Here is a 19,137-nt window from a genome sequence, read left to right as displayed (position 1 = left end):
TGTGTGTGAGTGTGTGTGTGAGTTCTTATCAGGTGAAAGGAAGGTCTTACCTTACATACTTACTGCTTTTGGCTCTTGGCTACAGGAATGAAATAAGTTATATCCCCACAGGTCCTAACTCCCATGCTGCTCCTGAGGGAGTGGGGCTGGGGTCTAAGGGTCCCTTCCTGAGTGAAGAGCTGGGTGGATTATCACTCCCAGCAACTGGGGCCCACTGTCTACAGCTGGATGGTACAGTAGGAAGACCACCGAGCTGAGAGTCAGGAGATCTGGGCTCTGTTCCTGGGTCTACCACTTACTAGGTGTGAGGCCATGGTTAAGTCCTTTAGCTCTTCTGAGCCTCAGTTTTTTCATCTGTAAAATGGAGATGATAATACCTTCCCTTCCTACTTCACTAGGTTGATGTGAGGAGCAAATAACATAACAGATGTAATGCTGCTCTGTGTCCCCTGAATATAATGATATGCAAATGTAAAAGATTATGGTTTGGACACTAATGGCTAAAGGAACTTATGTAAAGTCACTTTCATCTATGAAATGAGCTTCAGCTATGAAGTGAAAGATGGGCAACATAATTGCTCAAGTTCTTTCTAGCTCTACTAAGGCCCTACTATGCTATGACTTTATAAATTTCTCTTGACTTACTGTTCTTATAGTAGTGCACATAACATTTTCCTTTGCTAAATTTTTCTAGGGAAATACAGACTTAATCTTTTAAATATGAGTAGCACAAATGGCTGATATGAATTTCCTCCTCTTAGTCATAAAGACAGCATATTAACTAAAAATGTTTTCTATTTAAAAATTTCACATTTGCTTTGAAACATGCACTATGATGTACACTACAGAAAACATACTTGGATTTTTGTCCTGGTCCATGCCTTGTTCATGAGCTTCCTGCCACTCCCAACAGGTTTCACAGTAAGCACGTATCTGTTCCAAAAGATGAAGGACTCGGATTTCACGCCTGCCTCTCTTGTCATCAGGCTGTGAGTGAATGATGTTGTGGAGTGCTGCACTGGCCCTGGCCCGAGCCTCTTTACTGCCCCGGGAATTTCCCAACAATACAGAGTCTTTGTCATTGCCATGTAAAAGCTGGATGAGGAGAGGAAGACATCCAGACTGTCGCATGGATATACAGCTGTCTTGGGAGCTAGACATAGCTAGCAAAGTTCGCGACATATCATCCTTATCATGAGTACCAAGCATTGACAACAATGAATACACCATTTCCACCTGTGGGCCAAATGAGTTTAGAAACAAAATTATGACTTCAATATCCAAAAGCCAAAAACCAATTAAGTGATGAATGGGATATTTATTATAACTCTAAAAAAACAAAACAACTCCCTCCTCCCGCCAAAAAAACAAAAAAACCCGAAAACCTTTCCAGGATGAAGTAATCAGTGTTATTTCAAAATCTATGTATCATCACCAATTTGTTTGTGTGAGTAAATAGTATGAGTGGTAATATATAGTATTAAAAGAAAAAGTAGGTTTTTGCATACTCACTAACAAACTGTTAGTGCTGTTTGCCTAGATCAGTTGGTGCTAATCCGCTGACTATAATCAGTGAAAAACAACGAATTTCACACACATAGAGAATGTAGTTTATCTAAATTCTTTACATAATTTAAAACTTTATCTTATTTCTTTTAATCTATACCTATAAGCAATAAATAGAAAACATTTCTGCAACAATTTTAAGTACTAATTCTCAGCAATCATTAATTCTCGTCAGATGATAATATCGTTAAAATTATATGATTATAAATTTAAAAACATTTTGTCATAAAAAGGAAAATGCCATGATTATACAGAGTGAGAGCCAGGATTTGTAGTCAGTTTTTTAAAAAGCAACTGGTAAGTACTAATTACTATCTGACAATAAATTCTAAGTATTTACTTAGAAGCAGATTAGAAATGACACCCAGTTATCCTGGACCATGGTCCACTCATTTTAACCCAAGAGGGTATTATATAAAAGTAGAGGCTATTATATAAAGAATGCATCTTCTCCATAAGTCAATGGTTCTCAACTGGGGGCAATTTTGCCCCCATCGGGACACATTTGACAACATCTTGGAGACATTTTTGGTTGTCACAACTGTAGGATGGGTATTTTAGGGGAATCTAGTGGGTAGAGACCAGGGACGTTACTATACATTCTACAATGCAACAAAGAATTATCCAGCCAATAGTGCTGAGGTTTAGAAATGCTGCTTTAAATGCGTAAATACACACATACCTTTAGATATGAAAGTTTTAAGAAGGCAGTATAGGACTGTGGATAAATGGGTTTTCATTGGAGCTAGGTTCAAATTTTGGCTCCACCTCTTAGGAGCAAGCTGTGATGCTATTATAGTTAAGCTATTTGATTTCTCTGAGCCTCAGTTTTCTGAGCTGCAAAATGGAGAAATTTACCTACCTAACAAGATTTTCTCCATTAAGATGAGATAAAATAATACATGTATAGGACAGTAGCTAGCATTCAAAATACATACTAGGGTCTTAATATTATCATGCATAAATTACTTCAAAAAGAAACAGTATTCTAATTGCCAGTTTTCACACAACAGTACTCTTGAATATTCAAGATTTTCTTTATAGTAAAAACTACATGTTGAGGTTAGACAGATCTGGAATTAAATTTCCATGCCTAAAACTTTTTTTGCTTCAGTTTTCTCATTTAGAGAAATATGAATACTTCATAGAATTTTGGAGGAGACCAGAGATAAGGTACACACAACTCCTGGCACAGTGATTGGCATATAAGAGGTCCCAAGAAGTATAAACAGGATTAAGCCTCATAGTGAGAATATCATTGATTATTCTAAAATCATTACTTAAATCAACATTAGTTATTTCAGTAATACATTTCCCAAGAGCTATTATATTATTTACAGTAAAGAAAGAGTATATAGAGTATGTTGTGAAAACAATTAATGGAATTCGAGTTAATTGAAACTACACTGTTTAGTAATATTAGAATTTCATTTCATCTTAGCGAATATTAAAATCTCTGATGGGCCGGGTGCAGTCGCTCATGCCTCTAATCCCAGCACTTTGGGAAGCAGAGATGGGCGCATCACCTGAGGTCAGGAGTTCGAGACCAGCCTGGCCAACATGGCAAAACCCCATCTCTACTAAAAATACAAAAAATTAGCCAGGCATGGTGGCATGCGCCTGTAATCCCAGCTACTTGGGAGGCTGAGGCAGGAGAATCGCTTGAACCCAGGAGGCGATGTTGCAGTGAGCCAAGATCGTGTCACTGCACTCCAGCCTGGGCAACAGAGCAAGACTCTGTCTCAAAAAAAAATAAATAAATAAATAAAATAAATAAAAAGAAAATAAATCTCTGACTTTAAAATAATAAAGTAACTATATTTTCCTCTTTTTTTGTCTTTTAAAATGGAGTTTTGCTCTTGTTGCCCAGGCTGGAGTGCAATGGAGTGCAATGGAGTGCAATCTCGGCTCATTGCAACCTCCACCTCCCAGGTTCAAGCAATTCTCCTGCCTCAGCCTCCCGAGTAGCTGGGATTACAGCCATGTGCCACCAAGCCTGGCTAATTTTGTATTTTCAGTAGAGATGGGGTTTCACCATGTTGGTCAGGCTGGTTTCGAACTCCTGGCCTCAAGTGATCCACCCACCTCAGCCTCCCAAATTTCTGGGATTACAGGTGTGAGCCACATCTGGCCTAAAGTAACTATTTTCTTTTCAAACATTATTCCCAAATCGTAAAATATTTGCTAACATCTAAGAAAGATACTCTAAGAAAGCTCACTTATCAGCATGAAATAACACTCAACTTCAACAATTTTTCCATTCACCTCAATACATATTTACTCATGTGCAGGCACCGTGTTAGACACAGCAAAAGATAAGTAAAAAAATATTTCTTGATTTCCAAAAGACAGGTTCATGCAAATTGTTAGTGATTCAAATGAGGCAGATGGATCACATGGGGAGGTAAGAGGACCTTGGGAATCAGAAAATGTTTTGTAAAAAAGCAAAGCCCAAGAAGACTTTTGAAGGCTGGCTAGGATTCTGACAGACATTTATGGTGGTCCCCACCAATGCAGGCAAGGAAGGGCAGAGGAAAGTCACAGGGAGTGTTCAGGAAGAAGGAAGTGAGCCAGTCTGGCTGGAACTCAGTATTCCTGCAGAAAAGTGGATGTACAGACTGAAAAAGAATTAAAAATTAGCTAATCTGGCACTTTTATAATCCTGATTTTTCCTTTGTTTATGCTTCGTTGTATAAAAATATGTCATTTCTTTAAGAAACTGTGAATCAGAATTCTCCACTAGAAAGCAGTGTAATCTCAGCTCATTGCAACCTCTGCCTCCTGGGTTCAAACTATTCTCATGCCTCAGCCTCCTGAGTAGTTGGGATCACAGGTGTGTGCCACCACGCCGGCTAATTTTTGTATTTTTAGTAGAGATGGGGTTTTGCCATGTTGCCCAGGCTGGTCTTGAACTCCTGGCCTCAAGTAATCCACCTGCCTTGGCCTCCCAAAATGCTGGGATTACAGGTGTGAGCAACTGCGCCTGGCCAAGAATGTCTTAGCAAAGTAGTCATAGCATTAGTGACCAAGGTTTGTAATCTTCTGTTACCTTGGTTCCCAGATGACTTGTCAGCCTTCGAGGTGCAGAGTGTGTGCTACTAGAACTCAAAACACTGGCTGTTTCGTGGTCCATTCGTGTAGTTGAACCCTAAAAATTAAGCAAATTATAGATGGTATAATTTAGACTATAGGTAAATACAGATAACATCATGTTAAGGTACTCCAAATGAAGTATCTTTATGATAAACAATTAAATACATCATAAAAAGTATGACCATTATAACTGTTCAAAATATTTTTTACCTATACGCTAAGTATATTTTAAAGAAAAACTAAAGAAAAGAGAGTTTCTTGCACATGAGCATTAAACTGCAGAATGGACGTAACCAAAGACTGAAGAAATTCTAGGGTAGTAATTTTTTATAGATCTAAATAAATAAAACCACATTCAGATAAGCTCACTGATGAAAAGCAATGAAGGAATGTTCAAATTCTGAAATGCTCCAAATTGCTAGAAGACTAAGTATGAATTTGCTACAGTCCAAGTTCTCTAAGATCTCACAGTTTAGAAAGGGCTGTTTAAAACTTTTACTGGAGAAAGACATGAAAAAATAAATGACTGCAGTGTAATATAATATAAACACCGCAGTAGAAGAATGAACAAAATACTGAGGGAAAACAGGAAGAAAAATTACTGCGTAGGGACTATTAGAGGCTGTATAAAATCAGTAACATTTAAGGTAGGCATTTTGTGACAGAAGGGTGATGGAGGAGACTGTGCAAAGGTACAAACACGGAGAGCGTGGAGTGTTCCAATTTAATGTGGACAGAACACAAGGTGTACGGTTGGAGCTAAAGGTTGGATTAAATCATTAAGTATCTCATGTCATTTCAAAGATGTTGCTGTCAAGCTGTGGAGTCACCGGACTTCAGGCAGGAGAATGGTACAATCAGAATTATGTCTTAAAAATAGCATGGAGAGATCACAGGTAGGAAATGAGGGAGAGGGTATTTTCAGTAGTTGAGTGGTTCTGAGGGCACAAACTAAGGCAGTGAGAATAGAGAAGTGGGGATGCTCTTGAAGGATATTCAAATTAGTTGGCTTGAATTGAAGGTCAAATTAATTGGCTTGAATAACTTGACTGGATGTGAGTAAAGAGAGGTTGGGAGTCAAGGACAACTTGGAGGTGTCAAGCTTGGATAAATGGGTAAGTAATGATGCTAGTAATGGATATCAGAAACCCAGAAATAAATGATGGCTTTCATTAGGGAACTGAGCTCACTTTTGAATCTGACATCCAATAAGAATGCCCAATGGGCACCTGAAAAAAAAGGATGCAACTCTGGACAGGAGTTGGGGTTGCAGATAAATATCTGGGACCCATCAAAATATAGGCCATAGCTAAATCCATTCATTAATTAAGGAAATGACTGTAAGAATAGTGTCAGCAATATTTGCAGGCACTCTTTTGCAGTTCTCAACCTTGCAGAATGAAAAGCTAAAATATAAGTTATTTGAGGACAGAAACTTTATTCTGTTGACTGCTGCATTCTTAGTACCAAGGGTGGTCTTAGGCTTAGTAGGTATCCACAAAATATTTGTTGAATTATAAATAAATGAGGAGCTATTAGTAAAATCCATAAGAATGTCAAGATGCAGGACATCATTCGAATTGTCTTTCAGATATACATGCTCTGGCTAATTGGAGAAGGGAAAGAGAAAACCACAATGGGAGTAATAGGTTTTGAGGACTGTGAGATGGCACCTCCTACTCTAGAGGGTACAAGGTATAGAGTTTTGGAACCAACACAACTTATAATTTCCTTTAGTGCATAAATTTCACTTTTGGTGATCTTTTTTCTTTCTTTTTTTTTTTTTTTTTTAAGAGACGAGGTTTCACTATGTTGCCCAGACTGGCTTTGAACTCTTTGGCTCAAGTGATCCTCTCACCTCAGCCTCCAGAGTAGCTGGGACCACAGGCGCAAGCCAATGAGCCTAGCTATGGTGACGTATTAGAAACTTTTCTTTCCTGTTAGCTAGCAACGTAAACTGTTTGCCGGTTAACTTCCACTTTGGTAGACAACATAGAAAACTGTTAACAATGCATTCCTAAGTGATTCGTCAGGATTTTAATCAAGTAATAATTAAGTCCTCATACAGAGATTTCTGAATTCGTCATAAATTACTTGTTCAAATTTGTTATAAATTTGTTATAAAGTCCTTAAATAGGTAATACTCCAAAGTTAATTTTTATGAGGGCTGCTTAGAACTTCTGTATAAGTCATGTTATAAGCAAAGGTGAGGTTTTCCTGACTAGTGCACAAAACTATTTTAGATCATTGTTCACAATAATTAGCTATTTTAGATCAGCATTTTTAAGAGAAAACTACATTTGTCAAAACTCATTCAACTGTACACTTAAAATGGGTACATTTTATTGTATACTAATCTTTCTTCAACAAAAGTGATCTTTAAAAAATCCTAACTTGAGAGGTTTTAAAAAATGTGTCCCCGTATAAAGGCAAGACAATCCACTTATTCATACTCACATAGGGAAGTCTGGGGTTGGACTGAGAATACTAGTTCAGAGTCCAGAGTGGCTCCCCTTTCCAGTCTCTACTTCCTTTGTGGGTCTGGACTCTTTATGCTGACTAGTCCTTCAGGGACACTTCTAAGACAAAACTAATTAGTAATCCTCCTTAGGGAAGGGAAAAGAGGCATCAAGGAAAGACTCGTCTTACATCTGTTTCCACTGCCACCAGCTACTGACTGCTTCTGGAATGGTTTTTAAATCTACAAGCTACCAAGCAACAAATATTACCTGAGCCCCTGCTACTTTCCAGGTAGTATGCTAGTCACCAGGGATATAACTGAATAAGACATTCTCACCCACACTACACACAGAATCTAGATGAGGAGCTGAACATGAAAATACGTGTCGGTAAGTGCTTTGACAGAAACTATATGAACACACAGGAAGATACACAATTCAGTCTTGGTTCCTGAAAAAGTGGCATCTGAATTTGGACTTGAACCATGAGGAGTAATTCAGTTAATAAAAAGAATGAGGGGGATTAGCCACAGGGCAGCCCAGGCAAAGGCAGAGGCATAAGCAAGGGTCAGAAAGAATATGGTATAGTTGTGTTTGTGTGTGTGTGGAGAGGAAGGTAGGCAGAACTACAAATAAATCTGAACATAAGGAGCTCACTCTGGTTGTAACTAATAAAGGATAGATCTGAGGGACTGAGACTCAGGCTAAGGAGGATAGTTGGGGCTTTTTTAGTAAATCCAGACAAGGAAACTTTTTCTTGGTCTATAAAAGGGAAATGAGTCTTTGTCCTGAAGCAAACACACAATCTTTGAAGATGTCTAAATATTTTTACTGTTTGTAGGTAGCCTCTAAGATAGATCTTCGCCTCCTGGTATTCATGCCTTTTTGTAATCCCTTCCCCTTTAGTCTTGGCTAGCTTTAGTGACTTGCTTCTAGTGAATAAAATGCTATAGAGGTGATGAGAAGGGTTACAAAGACATGGCTTTCATCTTGGGCACCTCTCTTGTTCCCTCTAAGGGAAGCCAGTTACTATGCTGTGAACTGCTGTGTGGTGAGTCCCATGTAACAAGGAACTAATGTCTCTCTGGCTGACATCCAATCAGGATCTGAGGCCTTCAATAGCTGTGAGTGAGCTTAGAAGCAGATCCTTCCCTGGTTATGCCCTGAGATGACTGCAACCCCAGCCAATACCCTGAAGTCTTGTGGGAGACCTGAACCAGAGACAGGCAGCTCAGCTGCACCAGGACTTCTGATCCATAGAAGCAAATATAAACGTCTACTAATGCTGTTAAGTTTTGGGGGCAATTTGTTATGCAGCAATAGCTAACTAATGTACTACTTGAAACAAAAGAAAACAGGAGGTTTAATTATGAAACAAGGGAAAACCTGTTTCCACAATAAAACATGTTTCTGACATTCATTTCAGTGTAGACAACAAATCTTTTCTAAGCTTCAGTCTTAGTTATCTTCCTATATAGCTCCTGGATTTTGAGACACTCCTCATTCCCCAATCTGTCTCAGTAGAAATTTAGATGTATTTACTATTCGGAGATACCAAGAGGTACACATACTTGTACTCTCTATGAGCCCAGAACTTGGTCCATGAGAGTCCTTCTTGGGCGTTTTATTAAGGCTACACCTGAGCCAACTTCTTTCAGAGGGACTAGAGTCTCTCTATACACAAGAAATGGTTAATAACTTCCTAAGAATTGTTTCCCACCCAACTCATAACTAAATTCTGAAGAAACTTGAATGTGATAAACTTTCTCACAACCTCAAGACCTGCTAAGTCAGTCATGATTGCACATCCCTTGAATCAGCTTTGCTCATTGTCCAAAGATAGAAGTACTTGCTGTATCATTCCTGACTCTCAGCGTCAAAATGTGTGAGACCCTATTTCCCACTGTCCTTTTTCCTATCCAACTTTCCTGTAGCATCCACATTCAATGCTTTATAAATACCCATACATCCTCAACGTTTTACTTCATGTTCCTTTTATTTCCTGGTCTTCAACTTTCTCTAAGACGTTGATTCTTTTTATGTGTGTGTGTATGAGATGGAGTTTTGCTGTGTTGCCCAGGCTGGAGTGCAGTGGCGTGATCTCAGCTCACTACCAACTCTGGCTCCCAGGTTCAAGTGATTCTCCTGCTTCAGCCTCCAGAGTACTGGGATTACAGGCATGTGCCACCACTCCTGGCTAAGTTTTGTATTTTTAGTGGAGACAGGGTTTCACCATGTTGGCCAGGTTGGTGTCAAACTTCTGACCGCAAGCAAGATATTGCTTCCTTGAAATGACTAGCAAATCCAGCATGTATTTCAGGTTGGATTTCTTGTGGTTATCACTTTCATAATTCTCTTGCTAGTTTTTAACAGCTTTGCCCTGCACTTATTCCACTCCACTTGTCTGGAAACATTGCAACCACAGATGAATCCAACTGTCTGTTTTCTCTGCACCCTGACATGAAGTGCCAGGCAGCATTCGAGAAATTTGAGCATGTGAGAAACTTACGTAACTCTTTAGGATGCTGTCGATATACATTTATGGTCACCAATACACCTAGACTCTCTGTGCTATAACTGCCATCTTTTTGTTTCCCTTGTCAGCTCTCCTTTCTTTGGCTATTTTTGATATGCCTCATTTTGTATCATATAAAATTGTGGCTCTTCTTCTCTTACTGCATATAACTTTACCTTCTACTTTATAGAAAAAATAGAAGCCAACAGACAAAATTTCCTCAACTTCTTGCCAACCAGAACCTTAAAATTACCTGCATATGTATCCATCACCACCTTTTGCTGTGACATCAGAGTTCCCCTCCTCCTATCTAGGGTCCATCCCTTTAGATGTGCTCTGGATCCTTTCTCTCCCCATTTCTCTTTGATCTTAGGGATCTTCAACTCTCTTCTCTACTGGCTCCTTCCCATCAGCATTCAAACATCCTCATCTTTTCTATCTTAAAAACAGAAATAAATTTTCTCTCAAACTTATAGTCTGTGTGTCAGTTAATGATCTTTTCTCTCTTGGGCAGTTCACATCTAGACATCTTTACAGTTAGCTAAAATTGCTCTCTTCTATTTTTTTTTTTGAGACGGAGTCTGGCTCTGTCGCCAGGCTGGAGTGCAGTGGCAGGATCTCAGCTCACTGCAACCTCTGCCTCCTGGGTTCAAGCGATTCTCCTGCCTCAGCCTCCTGAGTAGCTGGGATTACAGGCACGTGCTGCCACGCCCAGCTGATTTTTATATTTTTAGTAGAGACAGGGTTTCACCAAGGCCAGGATGGTCTTGATCTCCTGACCTCGTGATCCGCCCATCTCGGCCTCCCAAAGTGCTGAATTACAGGCGTGAGCCATCACGCCTGACTGCTCTCTTCTACTTTTTAACCTTCCATTTAACTTCAACTCACTCCAATACAATACAGTAGGAAAGAAGGCCCAAGGAAATTGCATTTGACAAGATCAGCAATGAACAATTTTTTTTTTTTTTTTTGGTGAAACCCAAGGTGATTTTTCAGTCCTCATGGCAATGGTGGAAATTGTTAACTGTTCCCTCTTTGTTGGAACAATATTATTCTACTGCTTTGGAATTTTAGACTAGGTATTCATCTTCTTACTGTATACTCACTGGGGATGTAAAAATCTTTAATACCTTTAATTATCAATTCTTTACCTTTCCTCTCAATTCCAAATCTAATAGCCTACCTCACATTTCTACTTTGTGTGTTTATTTTATTTTTTTGAGACAGGGGCTCACTGTGTTGCCTAGGCTGGAGTGCAGTGGCATGATCTCAGCTCACTGCAGTCTTGATCTTCCAGGGTCAGCCACCTCAGCCTCCCAAGTAGCTGGGACCGCAGGCACATGCCACCATGTCTGACTAATTTTTTTTTTTTTTGTATTTTTTGTAGAGACAGGGTCTCCTTATGTTGCTGAGACTGGTCTCAAACTCTTGGATTCAAGTGATCCACCTGCTTCTGCTTCCCAAAGTGCTGGGATTACAGGCATAAGCTACTGCACCCAGGTGCATTTCTGCTTTGATGTCTCAGACCTAACATTTTTAAAGTTAAACTTAACATTTTTCCAAAACTAGACTCATTATTTTCTCTCATAAACCTCCTTCTCATCTAGCATTATTACTAAATTGCATCACTACCCTTCTAGCTGCCTAACAGAAACCTGGGAGTAATTCTTGACTTCTCCTTCCCCCTAAACACTCATATCCAATCCCTAAGCTTGACTGATTCTACTTCTTGAATATTCTCAGATACTGAAATCTACCAATTTATAGGACATACAGATGATAAAGAAACATGTTGAAGTATATCATGGGGAGTTATCAGCAAAATCTAGAGTATGGGACACTCTATTAAAAAAACCTTTGGAAGCCAGGCATGATGGCTCACACCTGTAATCCCAGCAACTCAGGAGGCTGAGGCAGGAGGACTGTTTGAGATCAGTTTGAGTTCAAGACCAGCCTGGGGAACAGAGGGAGGCCTAGGGCATGGTGGTGAGTGCCTATAGCACCAGCTACTCAAGAGGATCGCTTAAGCCCAGGAGTTCAAGGCTGCAGTGAGCTGTGATTGTGCCACTGCACTCTAGCCCGGGTGAGAGTGAGATCCTGACTAAAAAAACAAAAACAAAAACAAAAACAGAACCCCAGAAAACCATAAAGAAAAAAGAAAAACAACTTTAGTTCTTCAATAACTAAATGGCTGTAAAACAAAAAGAAGGAACATACAGATTAGAACAGACACGGATTAAAGACTTAAACGTTAGACCTAAAACCATGAAAACCCTAGAAGAAAACCTAGGCATTACCATTCAGGACATAGGCATGGGCAAGGACTTCATGTCTAAAACACCAAAAGCAATGGCAACAAAAGCCAAAATTGACAAATGGGATCTGATGAAACTAAAAGGCTTCTGCACAGCAAAAGAAACTACCATCAGAGTGAACAGGCAACCTACTAAATGGGAGAAAATTTTCGCAACCTACTCATCTGACAAAGGGCTAATATCCAGAATCTAAAATGAACTCCAACAAATTTACAAGAAAAAAACAAACAACCCCATCAAAAAGCGGGTGAAGGACATGAACAGACACTTCTCAAAAGAAGACATTTATGCAGCCAAAAAACACATGAAAAAATGCTCACCATCACTGGCCATCAGAGAAATGCAAATCAAAATCACAATGAGATACCATCTTACACCAGTTAGAATGGCAATCATTAAAAAGTCAGGAAACAACAGGTGCTGGAGAGGATGTGGAGAAATAGGAACACTTACACTGTTGGTGAGACTGTAAACTAGTTCAACCATTGTGGAAGTCAGTGTGGCGATTCTTCAGGGATCTAGAACTAGAAATATCATTTGACCCAGCCATCCCATTGCTGGGTATATACCCAAAGGACTATAAATCATGCTGCTATAAAGACACATGCACATGTATGTTTATTGCGGCACTATTCACAATAGCAAAGACTTGGAACCAACCCAAATGTCCAACAATGACAGATTGGATTAAGAAAATGTGGCACATATACACCATGGAATACTATGCAGCCATTAAAAAATGATGAGTTCATGTCCTTTGCAGGGACATGGATGAAACTGGAAATCATCATTCTCAGTAAACTATCGCAAGGACAAAAAACAAAATACCGCATATTCTCACTCATAGGTGGGAAATGAACAATGAGAACACGTGGACACAGAGATATACTAATTCCTATTCACAGACCTTATCTGGACCCTGAGGCAAATAAACTGTGAAAAAGACATTTATGAAACAACTGAAAGTTTGAATACTGACTGGATATATGATGCTATTAAACAATTACTGTTACAGTCTTTGGAGATTTAATAATGCCACTGCAGTTATTTATTTTTTAATTTTTTTATTTTTTTGAGACAGAGTCTCACTCTCTTGCCTAGGCTGGAGTGCAGTGGTGCGATCTTGGCTCCCTGCAACCTCTGCCTCCTGGATTCAAGTGATTCTCCTGCCTCAGCTTCCTGAGTAGCTGGGACTACAGGTGCGCGCCACCACACCCGGCTAATTTTTGTATTTTCAGTAGAGACAGGGTTTCACCATGTTGGCCAGGCTGGTCTCAAACTCCTGATCTCAAGTGATCTGCTCACCCTGGCCTCTGGAAATGCTGAGATTACAGGTGTAAGCCACCACACCTGGCCAGTTATGTATTTTTAATAAATACTTTTATCTTTTGTAAATACACAGTGAAACAGGGAAGAAGTGATGATGATGCCTGGAATCTTCTTAAAAAATAAAATGGGAGGTTAAGGTGAATGGGTTACATGTGGATATGAATCATTATATTATTGTCTTTGTATATGTTTAAAATTTTCCATAAGAAAAAGTTTTAAAAACCAGTGGCAGTAGAGTGGGTTTTTCTATCATTCCATCTTTTTCCCACTTTTAATTGAGCTTTATTATTATATACTGGCTATTACCAGAGACCTGGTTCTAAATTTCAAATAGAAAAGCTGAAGTTGCTTGAAAAAAGAAAAAATAGTGAACGAAAAATGGATTAAAAACGTCCATATCTATAAACCACATATAGACAGGAAAAGATATCTCAAAAGTATTATTAAATGACAAGAGTAAGTTGTAGTATAGTATAAAAATATTGTTTATATAAAAATTATATATGGCTGATTCAAAAGTAACAATGTAACTTATAAAAAGAATAAAGGGTACTGGAAAAACTAATTTCTTAAATTCCCCAAATAACAAATTATGAAAACCCAGAACTCCCTAACATACAATTACCACAGTAAACTGTCAAATTGTAATTGCCATAGAAACACTCTGATATACAGAAGATATTTGGTCAAAATTTTCCACAGGCTGGGCATGGTGGTGCACGCCTGTAGTTCCGGCACTTTGGTTTTACCTTTTTTTTTTTTTTCCTTGAGATAGAGTCTTGCTCTGTCACCCAGGCTAGAGTGCAGTGGCACAATCTCAACTCACTGCAACCTTAGCCTCCTAAGTTCAAGCGATTTTCCTGCCTCAGCCTCCCAAGTAGCTGGGATTACAGACACATGCCACCATGCCTGGCTAATTTTTGTATTTTTAGTAGAGATGAGGTTTCACCGTGTTGGCCAGGCTGGTCTCGAACTCCTGACCTCAAGTGATCCACTCATCTCAGCCTCCCAAAGTGCTGGGATTACATGTGTGAGCACCATGCCCAGCCAGTCATAGCAATTTGGGAGGCCAATGTTGGAGGATTGCTTGAGCTTGGGAATTCAAAACCAGCCCAGACAATGTAGTGAGATCCTATCTCTATAAAAAATTAAAAAATTAGCCAGGCGCAGTGGTGTGCACCTGTGGTCCCAGCTATCCAAGAATGACAGTGGAAGAATGGCTTGAGCCCGGGAGGCAGAGGTTGCAATGAGCCTATATTGCACCACTGTGCAGTGGTGTACAGTGACAGAGCGAGACCCTGTCTCAATAAATAAATAAATAAATAAATAAAGTTGAGAACCAACTAATAAATAAATTATACACATAGTTATATGCTAAGCAAGCAGGGATCTGGCCTGTATAATTTACTCCTAAGCATTTCCTTCCATTTAACTTCCATGAGAGATTAAAAACAGATCAAGAAACCCTTTCTTTAGCAGGGATATTAGTTGGTCTTCCACACACCACATATTTATTGTTATCTACTATTTATCAGGGACTGTGAGGGTATGAAGATAACAAAACTAGATAGAATCCCTGCCTTTCTGGAGCTTACAGTCTAGTGGGGGAAACACAAATATTAATCAAGTCATCACACAAATTAATGTAAAACTGCAAATGTAGTAGTCTTCAAACAAGAGGAACATGCTGCGACAGCCTATGGTAGTGAGATTTGATCTATTCAAGCCTCTCTGAGAAACTGGTGCTTAAGCTCACACACACATGAACTGGTGTTAACTGAGCAAAATGGGATGAAACAAGCACCACATGGAACAGGTATAGATGTGCACAGGATGTGGTAGGAGAAGGCCCAGTAAATATGAGGTACTGAGAGAAGGCCAGTGTGGAGGTGTGAGAGCAAGATGTGACATAAAGCTGACAAGATAGGTAGGGGCCAGGTTACCTGGGTCACAATAAATGGTTATCATTTTTCTAAGAATCAAGGGAAGCCAATGAGGGATTTTTCAAAGAGAATGATTGTGGGCAGGAAACCAAGTGAGAGAAGGAGTAGAATACATTCCCACATGGTGGTGAAGAGAATTACTCTAGGACAGAACTTTGGCAGAACATGCTACTGTGATCCTGAGAAAGTCAAAGAGACTGATTTTCGTTTTCAATTAGTGTTGGTGGCTTCTGTCTTTTGAGCAAATAATAAAACAAAACAAACTAATAAACCCCAAGAGGTGGTCATGTGTATAGATTCTATTTAGATGAAAGGACTTTTGGAATAACAAATCACAGTCCCACAGATACAGGTCACACATCTACATCAGGATCTGGGAATAGCTGCAACATTGTTTTAAAACAGTGACTGAAAGTAACCAGATAGTATTAGCAGCATTAGTGTCATACAAACACCAATATGGTGGGCAAGTCTATGATTGCTACTGCTAAACAAACATACTTATGTTTACCTCTGAATCCACAGCACTATCACAGTTCATCACTTAAAGGAAGAATGAATACCGGGCCCTGATTTACTATTTTCAATAGATCTTTTCCTCTGCCATCCCTATACTGACATAAATGACATGATGTATGTCATGGCAGGACTCCGAAGTACGACAACCTAAACTACCACACAACGGAAATCAAGACAGTGCTTTCTTCTATTTTCCCAAAATGAAAATGGGTTTTGGGTGTTATAAATTATAGTAATACATGTTCATTACAAAAAATAAAACGATACACAAAAGAGGAAGTAAAACCCACAAAAATCCCAACACTCAGAGATAACTGTTGGTAACATTTTAAAGAACATTCTCCCACACATTTCTCTATGCATATACATACATTATACATATGTATAATAAGATCATACTTACTTGCTTTTAAGTTTTTTTTTATTTTTTAGACAAAAAATAAAAATTAAAAAAAATATTTTTTGCCTTGTTACCCAGGCTGGAATGCAGTGACATGATCATAGCCCACTGCAGCCTTGACCTCCCAGGCTCAAGTGATCCTCCCACACGGCCTCCCAAGTAGCTGGGACTACCACACATGGATAATTTTTATTTTTTTTTGCAGAGGCGAGGTCTCCCTATGTTGCCCAGGCTGAACTCGATCTTCTACCCTGAAGCAATCCTTCCCGCTTGGCCTCCCTAAGTGTTGGGATTATAGGTGTGAGCCACCACGCCCAGCATACTTGCTTTTTTTAAATTAAAAAAGTTGTAATTGGCTGGGCGCAATGGCTCACGCCTGTAATCCCAGCAATTTGGGAGGCCGAGGCGGGTGGATCACGAGGTCAAGAGATTGAGACTACCCTGGCCAACATAGTGAAACCCCGTATGTACTAAAAATGCAAAAATTTGCTTGGTGTGGTGGTACACACCTGTAGTCCCAGCTACTTGGGAGGCTGAGGCAGAAGAATTGCTTGAACCTAGGAGGTGGAGGTTGCAGTGAGCTGAGATCCCACCATTGCACTCCAGCCTGTTGACAGAGTGAGACTCTGTCTCAAAAAAAAAAAGTTATAATTACCTAAGTCAATAATATTTATTAATATTCAACATAAATGCTCTCTGCCAGGTACATATTAGTTGTTTGGCATACAGTGAGGAGCAGGTGTGGCTTAAAGGACTTTAAGAAGGAAGGAAGACAATTAAACCAGTGATAAATTGTGCTAAGCACTATGAGAGCAGGAATACAGCGTATCAAAGAGTACTTTATTTATTCCAGGTAGGTGGAGACAAGGAAAATGTCCAGGAAGAAGTGACATTTAAACGGTGGGGAAGGATGAGTAAAACATATAATATGAACTGAAGCAGAAGACAGTTTCAGGCCGAAGGAATGTCTTGTGGAAGGCCTGGACATACTCAAGGAACTGAAGAAGTTGAAGTTGAGGGAGTGGTGAGAAATGGGGGCAAATATTGTGAGATACTCTTGGAAGAGTAAGCAACATGAAGAATCTGGATTCTAATATATGGGAAGTGAGTAGCCACTGAAAGGTTTAAACAAATAAGTGATATAATCAGATTTGTGTTTTAGAAGAATAACTGATTATAATATGAAGGATATACTAGAAAAGGCAACACTGAAGGCTAAAAATTAGATCTTTACATAAATAGAGATGTAATTTATCATTTTTAATATTTGCATGGATGTACCCTATAGGTTCCGTGAGGCCAAGGACTGTCTGTCCTCTTCAATGATCAATTCTAGACTCCAACACAGTATCTGATATATATTACATATTTGTTAATTTAAAGATAATTATTAACAGTTGTTAACAACAGAATCTGTTACCTTTTACTAAGCGCTGACTGTATGCCAGGGACTGTGTTAAGGGTATCTCGCATTTAACTCTCCCAACTGTTCTATGAGGTAGAGGTTTTATCATCATCTTATTTTACTAAAGAGGAAACACTAAAGCTCAGAGACTTTTTGTTACTAAGCTAGTTAGTGAGGGAGTGTGATTTCCCAGGTTTGGTGACTCCAGAGCCACTTAACTTAATCTACAGCTGACTAATAATTTAACCAATTTATGATCAATGTCCATTTAGGTTATTTCTAACTTTTTGCTATTGTTAATATTATGATGAATCTCTTCAAACATGTCTGATCACTCTTGACTGATTATCTCATTAGCATAAAATCTTAGATGTTGTAATGATGAGCTTCACAACAGGCACATTATATATAATGTTAGATACATTTGACAAAATTGCTCTCCAGAAAGGCTGTTTCATGTCATGTAATTAAAAGCAATATATGAGAATGCCTGTTGGCTCACCATTACTGAGTGTTATTGATCTTTGCCAACTCAATGGCCCCCCCCACGAAATCTGACTTTAGTTTTAATTTGTATTTATATATCATGATTAGTAAAGTAGATCATCTTTCCATGTTTACAAGTCATTTTAATTTCTTATTTCCTGTTCATATCCTTTGCCCATTTTAATTTTATTTTTAAAATTATTATTTATTTTTTTACTTCTACGATGGCTTGGAACCATTTTAAGATACTCTTTAAATAGTTGGTATATAAATACTGTTTTTTGCATCTTGAATTTTAACTTTTTACACGTCATAAATGTTTGCAAATAATGTGATCTTGGTTGTTTGTTTTGGAATCTCGCTATGATTTCCTGGCATACTGAAGTCTCATGCTGTAATGTGAAATCTATCAATCCTTTCTTTATGGGTCTCCCACCTACATCATGATTATAAAAATGCTACCAACATTTTCTTCTAATCTTTTTATATTTTTAATGGTTTTCATTTTGACATTAAATCTAATCTACTTAGAATTTATTTTGATGTAGTAAGTGTAATATGGATCCAATTTATCATAGCCAGCTTACTGGATAGGTAAGGTTTCCAAAGTACATAATAATTGGAAGATGACCCAAAGCACTAAGAGTAGATCTATTCCTATGGAAATTTTTTTTCTGTCATATAAGATTGAATTTTTCTTCCTTGCACATATGTGTAGGAATATATAAATGTTGCAACTAATTCCCTAAACAAAAGACAGATAAATAACTCAAATGTGCTGTTTAAACGTGATTGCCTTTGTCCTAATTTACCACTTGTTTTCCAATATAATGCTAACTAGTAATACTGAATGAAGTATGTTTTAACTCAGTAAAATAAATTTAAATACTTAATAATAAGACATTTTAAGCTTTACATTTTAATGAACTAATAGAAGCATATTCTTAAAAACAATACTATCAAAAGTAACCTAGGGAGACTAAGAAAATTTTCTGTATGAACAGTAGAAAAATTACCTTTAAGAACAATTTAGTGAAATTCTGTTTTTAAAAAGTCATTCCACTATAAAAATATTCATTGAAGAAAATTTGGAGAATACAGAACACC

At 38.4% G+C, this 19,137-nt stretch overlaps 1 protein-coding gene across 17 annotated transcripts in view; it reads right to left on the bottom strand.

The window, feature by feature from the left end:
* APC (APC regulator of WNT signaling pathway) overlaps window positions 1-19,137 on the bottom strand; it is a 140,455-nt gene that overhangs the window by 25,773 nt on the left and 95,545 nt on the right. For 9 of the 17 annotated variants that reach the window (XM_054555816.2, XM_054555817.2, XM_054555818.2 and 6 more), the window contains 2 exons: window positions 4,616-4,714; window positions 858-1,236 (listed from right to left, as the gene is read on the bottom strand). In XM_054555816.2, coding sequence (XP_054411791.1) covers window positions 858-1,236; window positions 4,616-4,714 — 478 coding nt within the window. The remainder of the gene's footprint in view (window positions 1-857; window positions 1,237-4,615; window positions 4,715-19,137) is intronic. The other 8 variants (XM_054555823.2, XM_054555819.2, XM_063724228.1 and 5 more) reach the window with 1 other exon arrangement.

Source organism: Pongo abelii, chromosome 4, assembly GCF_028885655.2.
Source record: "Pongo abelii isolate AG06213 chromosome 4, NHGRI_mPonAbe1-v2.0_pri, whole genome shotgun sequence".
In the NCBI taxonomy this organism is placed as follows: Eukaryota; Metazoa; Chordata; class Mammalia; order Primates; family Hominidae; genus Pongo; species Pongo abelii.
Note: the sequence above shows the minus strand (reverse complement) of the source record. Positions and strands in the feature narration are given on the sequence as shown.